The following is a 12,720-nucleotide window of genomic DNA, read 5'->3' as shown; positions in this document are numbered from 1 at the left end:
TTCTTCCAAAATGACCTTTCAACTATAGGGCAGCGGTTTATGCTTTAATCTCTACTCTAAATGATAAATCAAGCAAGAATAGATACTTAAGGTATAAAAGTTTCAGGAATAATCATAGTTTTGAATTACAGTGAATTGAGCATGTAAAAACATGTCTATCAAACATAAGAACAATTTTTTTTTTATTGAGAATTTTCCACACAACGGAAGTACATATGACGTAATGGTGACGTCATTCCTATAACGTTAACAAACAAAATGCCTTCAAAGAAATTATTATATTTGATATATATTTACTTTATTATCGCTTCAATTTCGAAAGCAACTGATGAACTAGAGGAAATCGCACGTGTCGGTGCGTATAATATTTTAATTGGGACTTGATCCTTTCAATTGCTTTGAAATGCATTGAACTTTTAAGCAGTACAGTGTATATTTTCGCAACCGGATCTCGTCACATGCATTTTGTATACACTGACTTGAGTGGACTCACGATGTTTCTGTCTTCTTCAATGCTTGTTATCCCACACACATGTAGAATGTTAGTTTTGTTGAATAGCTGACAATATGGCCCATTGCTAATAAGACCCAGTATGAAAGACCATGCTAAATTTAAAACACACTGAAGATTAACAAGAGGATACTGTCCAGTACGGCCCAGTTACATAGAAAAGATTAACAAGAGGATACTGTCCAGTACGGCCCAGTTACATAGACATTATAGCTCAGATAATTGGTGGACCATACATTCCAGGTTAAAAGACAATCAGCCAACATGATCGGCCCAGATCAGCACTGAATAACTATCCTTAAGTTAGAAATTATATTTGTTTCATTGTAACATGACAAGCTGGGGAATTTTCGAATTGCCCGTCCTGCGCTGTATAATTTCCTCAAATCAGGGCTGTATGGAATGGTAAAAAATATAATTAAGAAAACACAAATATTTATTATTATTATTGGAAATAAAAATCATGTGCAGACATGTGAACTATATCTGTGGTAGATAAAATCTACCAATTTTGAGACCCACCTTCCGCTCTTCCACTATCCCGACAAAATCTACCGCTTTTAAAAATAACATTTTAATTTTTTGAAATGAATTTGCATTTTTTGCCAAGTAAGGTCATACAACTGAAAATGTAACTGCAGTCGTCTGGTCACATATTGCTGGAGGGCGAGAGATTAACACAATGTGTCTGCCATGATCATGCCAATGAACAGATATTATATTCAGTGATTATAAGTCCATTGTTTTCATGACATCCCATAAAAGGTTGACAACGAATTGGTGAATATCTACCCTTTCCACCAATAGCATGTTTAAAGTGTTTACTTGATTTACCGCAGTGAGTTCACAGGCCTAAGTCAATAAAACAGAAGCTGCTTAATTTATGGGCACCTTGTGGAAATCACAAGACAAGCATTTGCGCACCTTAGCAGTAAACGAATACACCCTTGTTGACTATTAACAAATGTTTGATAGTTTGTGAAATTTTTTATGATAACATTTTACTGCTTATTCTACTGCTTGGAGAGCAGTATCTGCCAGGAAGCAGTAGCCGGCAAATGCCATTTTCTCTTTCATGTTTGTTTTTCTTGGCCATTGTAAGTGTTATTTCATAAAATGTGTAATTTTGCATCGAATATTAAAAAAAGAAATGTTTGACAAACATCTCTTGTTATACTTAATTTTATTTATTTTTCTGATTTTTTTATATCAAAGAGTAAAATAATTATTATATAAGTGATTTCAGATGCATTACCAGAAAAAAACTCATTTTTGGTGCCAAAACATGAGCAAGTCATTTTGAGTCTTATCCAGGTGCTTATGCTTTTGCAATACTATTGATACCAATAAAGTAAACCTGTCAGAGGAATATGTGTCCATTAATTTATGAGGCTAAAACCCACGACTGCCAGAACAAAAATATGGAGCTATAATGACTGAGCTAGCCTGTTGGCAGTTTCGTAATCACTCACACACTACATGCCAAGTATCATGAATAAACAGTAAACACATCAATACTTCAGAAATGTTTAGCTGCTCAGATGTTTGAAGTTATATTCAATTCTTTTATATAATAAATATGTTATTGTAATATTAGTGATCATCAAAGATTGTTTACCTCCTTACAGGCATAATTGGGGCAGGAATAGGTGGAACGTCTGCAGCTTATTTTCTGCGGGACTTGTTTGGAGACAAAGTTCTGATTGATATCTTTGAGAAACAGCATGTCGGTGGACGCTTGGCTCCTGTCACCATCGGTGGCCACAACTACAATGCCGGAGGAACCATCATACATCCAGCCAATCTTTACATGCTCAACTTCACAGATATTCTAGGTATAGACATGGTGAAATATACATTATACAAGACACTTTGTAATCTTAATCTTTTCTAGTTGTTAAATGGTATCTTCAAATCAATTGTTGGCTAGATACATCAAATTCTCTTTCAAGTCAATTGGAATAGGTTCTTAACTTTGAATTCTTGATACAGTAAAACTGCGAATCGCTCGAGGACGCCGGGGTCTGAGCTGAAACCTCGAGGGAACCGATGTTTCGAAAGACCCGAGTTTCAATTTTCCAGTCTGTTATGAAATATCTTTCAGTGTATTTTAAGTTTGAAGTCGTCAAACCGACTATTTACTACGACACCGATTATGTGTTGCATTGTGGAAATCTCTCATTTGTTTAAATGCTGTCGTAAACAAAATGTAAAAGAATTTTTTTATTATAAATGAATAAATAGTTATGTTTATTTTTACAAAAAGCACTTTTTCTAAACAAGCAACATTTAAATATGACAGTACATATTATGGCATTAGTCAGATTTAAGTTCAAATTCATAATTATATTCTCAAATGCCTTTATCAACTATCATCAGTCATGGGTAAACAGTAATAAACCGGTTTTCACACCTTATCAAATTGTCTTTTAACTGCCATTGCAATTTTTACAACTTGCGGAAACACCATGTGTTTGTTTATTTTGGAACACGCACTCGGGATAAAGTGTGAAATTATGACCTCGAGGGAGCCATAAGGTTTTGGGCATGATTTGTGTATTTTGGACCCTATAGCGCTCGACTCCTCGACTTATTTAGGTTTCGATGCAGCTTCAGTATATTTTGTATGAAAATAGAAGGAAAAATGTTCGGGACCAAGCTCTGACCTCGAGGGATCACCGCTTCTCTAACGACCGCTTGTTCGAACGACCGCAGTTTTACTGTATACATTTAGTTTGACTTGAATTTATATAATACAAATGTATCATCTCTAGAGCATTACACAAACTTTGCTATCAAACTATTGTATGTGTCCCAAGATGTAGACATTCATGTAAATATTTCCACAGGTTTGGAGTGTGACGCCCACCCTGAGCCTGGCCGGCTTGGCATCTGGAATGGCGAAGAGGTGATGTTCTCCACCAGTGATTACCTACCTGTCACATTGGCCAAGATGTTCTGGCGATATGGCATGGACGCTTACAACATAAAAAACTGGGTCCAGGAGAATACCCTTGCCTGCATGACCAAGTATACTTTACATGATGTTTTTGTCAAGGTCACTCTTTGATGCATTTATGTCAAAAATGATAAAATTTAAGTAATATGTTTTCACTCTCATGTGTCTATCATAATTTCATCTTGGCAACAAAAAAGTTTATCTATTTGGCAACATAAGAAATCAAGTATGTATTTCTATGGTTTTGAAATAGCTATTTCAGCATATCTATGAACTAGGTCATTTAAATTTGCAGTTGCCTCTTAATGTTCCAGTAAAATTTTGTGAGCTTGTTCACTTAAGGAATGAATTGCAGGGTTGATGTTATTATCAGGGTATGAACGCTATTGGGCTGGTCAAAGTGTGGGAAGTCCGAAGGACTCCAATAGTTCATTATTTCATTTAATAATTGTTAAAAAAATACTTCATTTCATTTAAGAAAACCTTTCAGTAACCCTTTCCTACGCATTCTGTAAATAAAACGTCCCAACTGTAACCGGAAGCATTTTATCAAATGACGTCACAATAACGCTGGAAAAGATCAACCACTTGAAATCCCTTTTAAGGTGAAACGTGACTATGAATTTTTTTCGAGTTACTGTCTGAAAATTGGTATACGAATAGAAGAGCATATGCCCAATTAGGGACTGTTTTTACATTTTCAATATTCAGAACAGTTTTGAAACTATGACTCCTCAAAATATACCACTGACGTCAATTTTGAGACGTCTCTCATATTTTTGCGTTCCAGCTACAATAACCGATAGTTTCACCAATTCTTCGTTTACTGCTAAGAAATTTAAACCTCAAGTGCGTCTTGTGAAAACATTCACGCTCATATATTTTTCTTTCTCTTGTTTTACGTTATTTATTTAAAATTCGTCTTTAACGTCATTTTTCGCGGGAAAAACGGCGTCGTGTTTTGCTGAAAAAAGTGCGCCTTTTTTAGTTCTTGAAAAAACTGCTCATTTAATTTTTGATTTTTTTAAATACATGTATTCAATGTTTTATTACAAATCGCCTGATATAAAAAAAAAAAAGGGTACCTCACCGAGTTCGTTTTTGCGCAGTATCAAATAGTCTAACCCCTATACCTGTTCTTTTTCATTACGTATTGTTATAAAACGTTTAGCATGACGTAAATCGAACTATTATTTACGGTAATAAAAGCTTAGTTTTGAATAAACCACTGATCAATAACATATAACAGTTGTTGTTAATTTTAGTTAAATTGATAATTCAACATTGTTTTCTTCTGTTGAATTTCGAATAGTTAACATTTTTAAATAATTAAAGCACTGATTGTAAATGAACTATAGTTAAAGTGACATGCTTATCCAAAATCCATGCATAAACATGTAAAACAAGATCAATTTTGTCTAATAAAACTTTAACTTCTTACTCAATTATGCATTTATGGAAAATATCTATTACTGATTACAAGATTTTAACCGCGTGTTTAATAACAGAATGCACAAAAATATTAAATTATTGGTGAATGCTAAAATATTTACTGTGGTCTACTCTAATCTCATAATATAAAAATACCATGTTTTATGCTCATTTCTTTCAAATCAACTCGGTATTACTCATAAGAACCTTTGTTTTCGAAAAGATTTCTGCATCTAAGCGTCAGATCACATACAACCTTACTATCATGGAAGTCAAATAGACTTATTTTATTTGCATGTAGAATGTAAGCTTTTTATTTATACTTATATATAGCTATATCCTACCTATATAAATATTTTGACAACAAAATGCTATAATTTTAAACTGTACTATTATTGTATATACTATTATTTATGTTCTATGTCTATCAATGTTTGGATATATTATGAATATGTCCAGCCATGGGGAAAATTAAGATATTGAGTTGAGTTGAGATTGGAGAGTAAGTGTGCATCTTTAAATAGTTACTATAAGTTCATTTGGTTAAGGGTTGTTATAGCTTACATACAAACACACTCACAAAACGTACAATAGAGTCATGTACGCAAGCACGCGTAAAAACGCACCATACACACCATCCCACACTCAAGTACGCGTGCACACGCATGCATATATGCGCACGCGCTCTCGCGCACACACACACACTCACACAAACATTCATACGCACGCCCATACACACGCCCATACACACGCACGCGCACACACACGCTCTCACACACATGAACGCTCTCACACGCAGGCATGTATGTACACACTCCCGCACGCACGCGTGTACAATACGCACGGCAGGGACAATGAGTGCGGGATAAGGTAGCTATGTTGGCTTCTGTATCATGGGCATTGAATGCATCGCCGAAAGTTGTTTTATGAATTTGCTTGTACGCACGAGAAGCTTTGGTTGCGTGGTAAAGTCAGGAAAACAAAATAACTCGTTATGGGGCATTGATTAACAAAATTAAACATTTTACTGCACTAAAAACATTAACTTTGAGATCATCATTTGAGCCATTTGGAACATATATTTTATCATAGTGTGTGTGTGCGTGTGTGTGTGGGTGTTCGTGTGTATGGGCGTGCGTGCATGTACGAGTATGTGGGCGTATACGTGCGTTCATGTGAGTGCATTTGTGTGAACTATAACAACCCTTAATAAGATGAGATAATAGAAACAATTCAATGCGATCATTTACAATCAGTGCAAACACAAGTATTAAACACAAATACGATTTACCACAACTTATACTATTGTTTTAATATGCCTTTAAGAATAAATACATATCGAAAACAATGGTTCTTATGAAGAATACCGAGTTTAATTTGAAAGAAATATGAGACCATAGTAAATCCTTTAGCATTCACCAAAAAAAATGAATCATTTTTGTGCTTTACTATTAAATAAACAGTTACAATCTTGTAATCAGTTAATACTATTTTGTATGAGTTTATTATTTAGTAAGAAGTAAGGGTTTATCAGTCAAAATAAATGTTTATTATACATGTGGAATATTGATTTGAATAAGAGTTTCACTTTAAACATTTTGTGTGTTTTAAATTAACGCCGATTGACCCCGTTATATATTGACCACATGAGTCATTTTCTTTCTGTTCAAAGAATGACCGATCATTTTTTAACGTCAAGAACTGACCATCCCCCACCCCTCCCCAAACTGTTGCGTAACAAATGACCCTCGTTAAAAATGTTCAAGAGTTATATTCACTACCGAACTTAGTCAATAATATGGTTACCAATATTAGTGGAATTTATTAATTGTATATGTTTTTATTCAACGATAACCGATTGACTACATCAAACTTAGATTCAAAATACTGAACTCTATAGTCGCGTATTTTATAGATCTGTATACTATTACATTTTTCTCCGATAGTGACATACAGAAGAAAACTTGGATGATTTTAAGGGGAGGGGGGGGGGGGGCTGCACCCCCTCTACTGCCGGGATCCGTTTGTGCTTATTGCAATGCAGATTTCTGTCGATTATCATTTTTTGGTTTGTTAGTTATATTTTGTGTATGAAATGAGTGTCACACACTGGATTTACTATGCTTTTGCTTAGTTTAGAGCCTTATAACTGCAGATCTCTACAGATACTTATTAAAGAAATTGGTAACTATTAAAGTAGTAGGACCGTTTATTGTTGTGTTATTACTGTAGATGTATAAAATTATATATATCTAAAAAAAAAGCACTAATCAGCATAGTCACAGCTCATAGCATAGTGACTGGAACGATTATTGATGTGTATTATCAAAATATTCTAATTCGGCAAATGAGATTGCTTAATAATTAAGAAAGCCTCTCATTAAAATAGCCGCCAGATTTAAGTCATTGATGTATAAAGCTGGTTATTCAGCGCCCGTCTTGTGTGGAATTAGATATTTTGTACAACAACAATAACAAATATCCCTAACATAAAACTGATCAGACACTCTAAGATTTCTAATCTTTCCATTTAATAAACAAAAATAATTCGATTAACGTCATGCTAAATGTTTAGATACACTATGTATTGAAAAAGAAACAGGTATAGGGGTTAGATTATTTGATACTGCGCAAAAACGAACTCGGTGAGGTACCCTTTTCTTGATATCAGGCGATTTGTAATAAAATATTGAATACATGTATTTAAAAAAATCAAAAATTAAACGAGCAGTTTGTTTCAAGAATTAAAGAAAGGCGCAGTTTTTTAGCGAAATATGACGCCGTTTTTCCTGCGAAAAATGACGTTATAGACAAATTCAGAAACAATAACGTTCAACAAAAGAAAGAAAAATATATGAGCATGAACGTTTTCACAAGACGTACTTGACGTTGAAATTTCATAGCTGTATACGAAGAATTGATGAAAATATCGGTTATTGTAGCTGGAACGCAAAAATATGAGAGACGTCTCAAAATTGATGTCAGTGGCATATTTTGAAAACTGGTAGATTCAAAACTGTTCGGAATATTGAAAAAGTAAAAACAGTCCCCACCTGGGGATATGCTCTTCTATTCGTATACCAATTTTCAGACAGTAACTTGAAAAAAAATTCATTGTCGCGTTCCACCTTAAACGTAAAATTCAAACACTTATGGCAACAATACATTAATTTTTTTTTAAAAATAACACTTTCTAAAATGTTGATTTATATTAAATTATGGGACCTGCTGACACAATACAAACAATAACAAGATCAATATTTTTCATGTATATTGTTATGCAATTAATTGCGATCCGAACATATCCGAAGATGTTGCGTTCATCGATTGACGCAATTGCCAAAAGGCAGTTCAATTAAGGAATGGAAGTTGAGGTGTAAATATTTGAAATACAAAGTGCAGTCAACATTTGTTTAACCCTTTACAGTCTGTACAAGTTCCAGCGAGATGGCCATGCATTTTCCTCAGTAGAGGATCTTCTTAATGCTATGTGTCCCCACCTGGTAGATTTCACCCGTCTCTCCATTCGTGATCTCTTCAAGAAAGACGGCTTTTCGGACCGATTCATAGATGAGTTTGTGTATGGTGCTCTCCGTATCAATTATGGTCAGACTAGTGGTATCCATGCACTTGTTGGTAAGTGTAAGTCTAAGTTTGTTAGGTAAGTCTATACTTATTAACCAGGTTTTCACATTGTGAAACTTGGTTATTAGAATGATGTACGTCGGTGTTAGGGCGGCCTGGCGGCATCAAACTCACATATGAAATTGGATAACTTTATTTAGGGTTGACGTATCTTGCTCAAACTTTGTATATAGGAAGTGATTAAGAATACCTTTCATTGGAGTGCGTTTGGGGCCCTTCAGGTCAAGATCATTTACTAAAAATAGAAAAACGGTTAAAATCAAATAACTTTTGTTAGGGTTGACATATCTTGACTTAACTTGGTACATAGGAAGAGTTAATGGAGAACTTTCATGGGATTGTGTTTGAAGCCCCTTGGGTCAAGGTCACTGTTACTAAAAAAGAAAAAATGGTTGAAACTGAATAACTTAAGTTAAGTGTTGACATATCTTGACTAAACTGGGTTTTTAGGAAGAGTTTAGGGAGACCGTTCATAGGATTAAGTTTGGGGTAAAGGTTAAGGTTACTGAAACTAAAAATAGAAAAATGGTTATAATGAATAACTTTAGTTTGGTTGAAATTTCTTGGCCAAACTTCATTTATAGGAAGAATTTATGGAGACCTTTCATGGGATTGCGTTGGGGGCCCTGGGGTCAAGGTCATTGTTACTTCAAATAGAAAATCAATTTCTTGAGTTATGCCTCTTTATTGACTCAGGACTGTTCCATGAAAAAAGGTAACGAGGGGCCATAACGGAGATGAATTAAAATTGTCTTGGTGGGGGTGTTAAAGGAGTTCCAATTGTCTTGGTAGGGGGCGTTACAGGCGTTCAAATTGTCTTAGTTGTTGATGGTAAACTACATATTCTAATGTGTTGGTTGGAGGGTCTCGAAGGCAGACCATTTGAATGTAAATTATAAAACCTAGGCCAATCAACCGAAGTTCATAAAGTTGCGAAGATAACTCGGTACGAATGCGTACTGACTGGTATGGAAGCAATTTTCACAACGTGGTTTTTTCCAAGATAGCATCACCAAAACCAAATATTTACATCCATACTGCATCATTTTGCATGAACCAGTCGACCTTTCATGACCTTTGTAGGCGGAGTTTGGCAAGAAAGCAACGCTCTGATTGGGCGCTGGTGAACCACTGTGTGTAGTTATCTTACTACGATCTACTTTATTGCTTAATATACAATGTATCAGGGCACAGTTCTGTTGAATGCCGGCTTGTTTACATGTTTCTTTTGATGTTTTACGAAGAATTTAATGAGACATTATTTTGTAGAAATATCATTTGAAAAATGCTTGATTTTGCATTTGATAACAAAAGAACACGCATTGAACAACTAATAAAATTAAAATTGACGCGTTTTTTACTACGGTTCATCTGCAACAACTGTCAAAACAAACATGGCTGATGAATCTGAGTTTGGCGATTTCTTTCTAGGACAAATGTATGATCCATTATCAAATTCAGACAATGAATATCTTTCTATGATAGAATTAGGCGATATCTTGGTCTACATTAAAATACATGTTGGAAACTGTCAAAGTGTCATGTATTTTCGCGAGTTCGAGAACAAACATCTTAATATTGACAATTCGAGAAGACTAGCACATCAGAACACTTCGATATCTTTGCAAAAGTTAAAAGACAACAAAAAATCAAATTATGATGTTATAATTACCTTGAACTGGAAGTTATCCATTAAATCACCTTGACCGCATTTTTATGCCAACTCACAAGGGTCATGCATATGTAAAACAGGAGTTAAAATGCATCGAAAGTTTTCTTGATTAAAATGAACATATAACAACAAAATCATTATTACCTCCACTAATTTTACTGAACTACCAAATAATTAAAAAACATCTTTGATTATTTATTTCTTTCTGCAAATTACTTATGAACTATTTATTATGGGAGGATAAAAAGAACGCCCAGCTAAAACACCAAGGGAGACAAGTGCTCTTACTATTTACACGGCTCTAAAGGGTTTGTTCCCCTTTGTTGTAATTAAAGACTTGTTCTCAAACACTATTAGGTCGTAAAAAAAATAAAATGTAAGTATTGATTTTTTTTGTGTGCGTTCATGCAGTATGAACGCTCGGCCGTGATTTTGCATATTTTCCCAAAACCTCTAGCGCGGTTCATGGATATGCAATATCACGGCTGAGCGTTCATACTGTATGAACGCACAAAAAATAAGAATCAATCCTTAAAAAACATGTGTCTCGATGATGTTCTCCGCTTTTTAGTAGAGAACATTAGACACCCTGCAAGAAATATTCAAAGGTATATATATGAAATGACGTCCCATATGATTGTAACATTGATAGTTTATTATACCCCCGAATGAAGGGGGTATATTGGAGTCACTCTAAGGTCGGTCGGTCAGTCCGTCGGTTTGTCGGTTTGTCCGTTGCAATTTACCTTGTCCGGAGTATAAATTAAAAACTACTGGATGGAATTGGATTAAACTTCATACAATGGTAGAGCATAATGAGAGGAAGTGCAGTGTACAATAACCATAACTCTATTCTAACTTATTACTGAGTTATTGCCCTTTGACTTTTTTTTTGTCCGGAGTATAACTTGAAAAGTACTGGATGGAATTCATTGGAACTTCATACAATGGTAAAGCACAATGAGAGGAAGTGCAGTGTTCAAGAACCATAACTATACTTAAGCTAATTACTGAGTTATTGCCTTTTATTTTATTTTTTTGTTGTCAATTTTTTTTCCAGACATTAACTTGCAAACTACTTGATGGAATTTATTAAAACTTAATACAGTGGTAAAGCACAATGAGAGGAAACACAGTGCACAAGAACCATAACTCTATTTCAGCTAATAACAGAGTTACTGCCATTTGTTACTATTGGATGGAATTTAATAAAACTATAGTGATAGATCATAATGAGAGGGAGTGCAGTGTATAGGGACCGCAATTCTATTTCTGCTAATTACAGAGTTACTGCCCTTTGTTACTTTTTCTTGTCCAGAGCATAATTGAAAACTATTGGATGGAATTTAATAAAACTTCATACAGTGATAGATCATAATGAGAGGGAGTGCAGTGTACAGGAACTGCAATTCTATTTCAGCTAATTAGAGAGTTACTGCCCTTTTATACTTTTTCTTGTCCGGAGCATAACTTGAAAACTATTGGATGGAATTGAATAAAACTTCATACAGTGATAGATCATAATGAGAGGGAGTGCAGTGTACAGGAACCGCAATTCTATTTCAGCTAATTTCAGTTATTGCCCTTTGTTACTTTTTTCTTGTCCGGAGCATAACTTGAAAACTACCGGATGGAATGTAATAAAACTTTATACAATGGTACAGCACAATGAAAAAGAGTTCAGTGTACATGAACCACTACACTATTTTAGCAAATTACAGAGTTATTGCCTTTTTCTGTGTCTTTTTTTTGTCAAACTTTTGTCTGGACAGTAACTTGAAAACTACTAGATGGAAAAGCATAAAACTTCATACAATGATAAATCATAATGAGAGGCGGCATTCGGGGGTATTAATCACCTTCAGTGATAGCTCTAGTTATTTTCTTTCAGCTGTTTTGAAATATGCGAGAATATGCGAACTTCAGTTATAGTTTCTGGAATTAATCCAGGTCCGCGTGAATTGTCCAAAATTACCCTTAATGTAAAAAAATAAGCATGACTAATTTTCCTCCAAGGATTACTTATTGGAAATTAGTTTGTCTCTTTTTTATTAACAATGGATCTGTTAGCATGCTGAACCAGGTATACTAGTTTATACGGAACACTTTTAATTATTGACACTTGTTCAGACAGACAGACAGAAAAAAAGACAGTATATTTAAGTCTGATATGTGATATATTCAGATAAAACATTCATTTGAAATTTATAAAACCACTTCTTTAATAGGAGTAATGTGAGGCTATTTGAAAACATGTAATAAAGCTTAAAATATTCAATAATTAAGACATACTAAACAAGATAATAATTGCAAATTTAAAAACTTTATGGGGAGTTAAAAATATGCATAGTAAAACATGAAATAACCAGGTTTAATTATGTATTAATTTAATATAATTCTATTAAATTGTGGGGGTGTCCGCCCTATTCTAGTTGTGGTGGTGGGGGTGTTGGACCTATTCTAGTTTTGGCGGTGGGGGGTATCTGCCCTATTTTAATGGTG

At 34.4% G+C, this 12,720-nt stretch overlaps 1 protein-coding gene across 1 annotated transcript in view; it reads left to right on the top strand.

Moving 5' to 3' along the window:
* The first annotated feature begins 211 nt into the window (after positions 1 to 211).
* The window catches only part of LOC128232834 (prenylcysteine oxidase 1-like), a 30,957-nt gene continuing 18,448 nt past the window's right edge, over positions 212 to 12,720 (top strand). The window contains exons 1-4 of the mRNA XM_052946599.1: positions 212 to 355; positions 2,140 to 2,346; positions 3,361 to 3,541; positions 8,329 to 8,537. Coding sequence (XP_052802559.1) covers positions 259 to 355; positions 2,140 to 2,346; positions 3,361 to 3,541; positions 8,329 to 8,537 — 694 coding nt within the window. The 5' untranslated portion in view covers positions 212 to 258. The remainder of the gene's footprint in view (positions 356 to 2,139; positions 2,347 to 3,360; positions 3,542 to 8,328; positions 8,538 to 12,720) is intronic.

The sequence above is a fragment of the Mya arenaria genome, chromosome 4 (genome assembly GCF_026914265.1).
Source record: "Mya arenaria isolate MELC-2E11 chromosome 4, ASM2691426v1".
Classification (NCBI taxonomy): domain Eukaryota; kingdom Metazoa; phylum Mollusca; class Bivalvia; order Myida; family Myidae; genus Mya; species Mya arenaria.
This window is presented reverse-complemented; position numbering and strand designations above follow the sequence as displayed.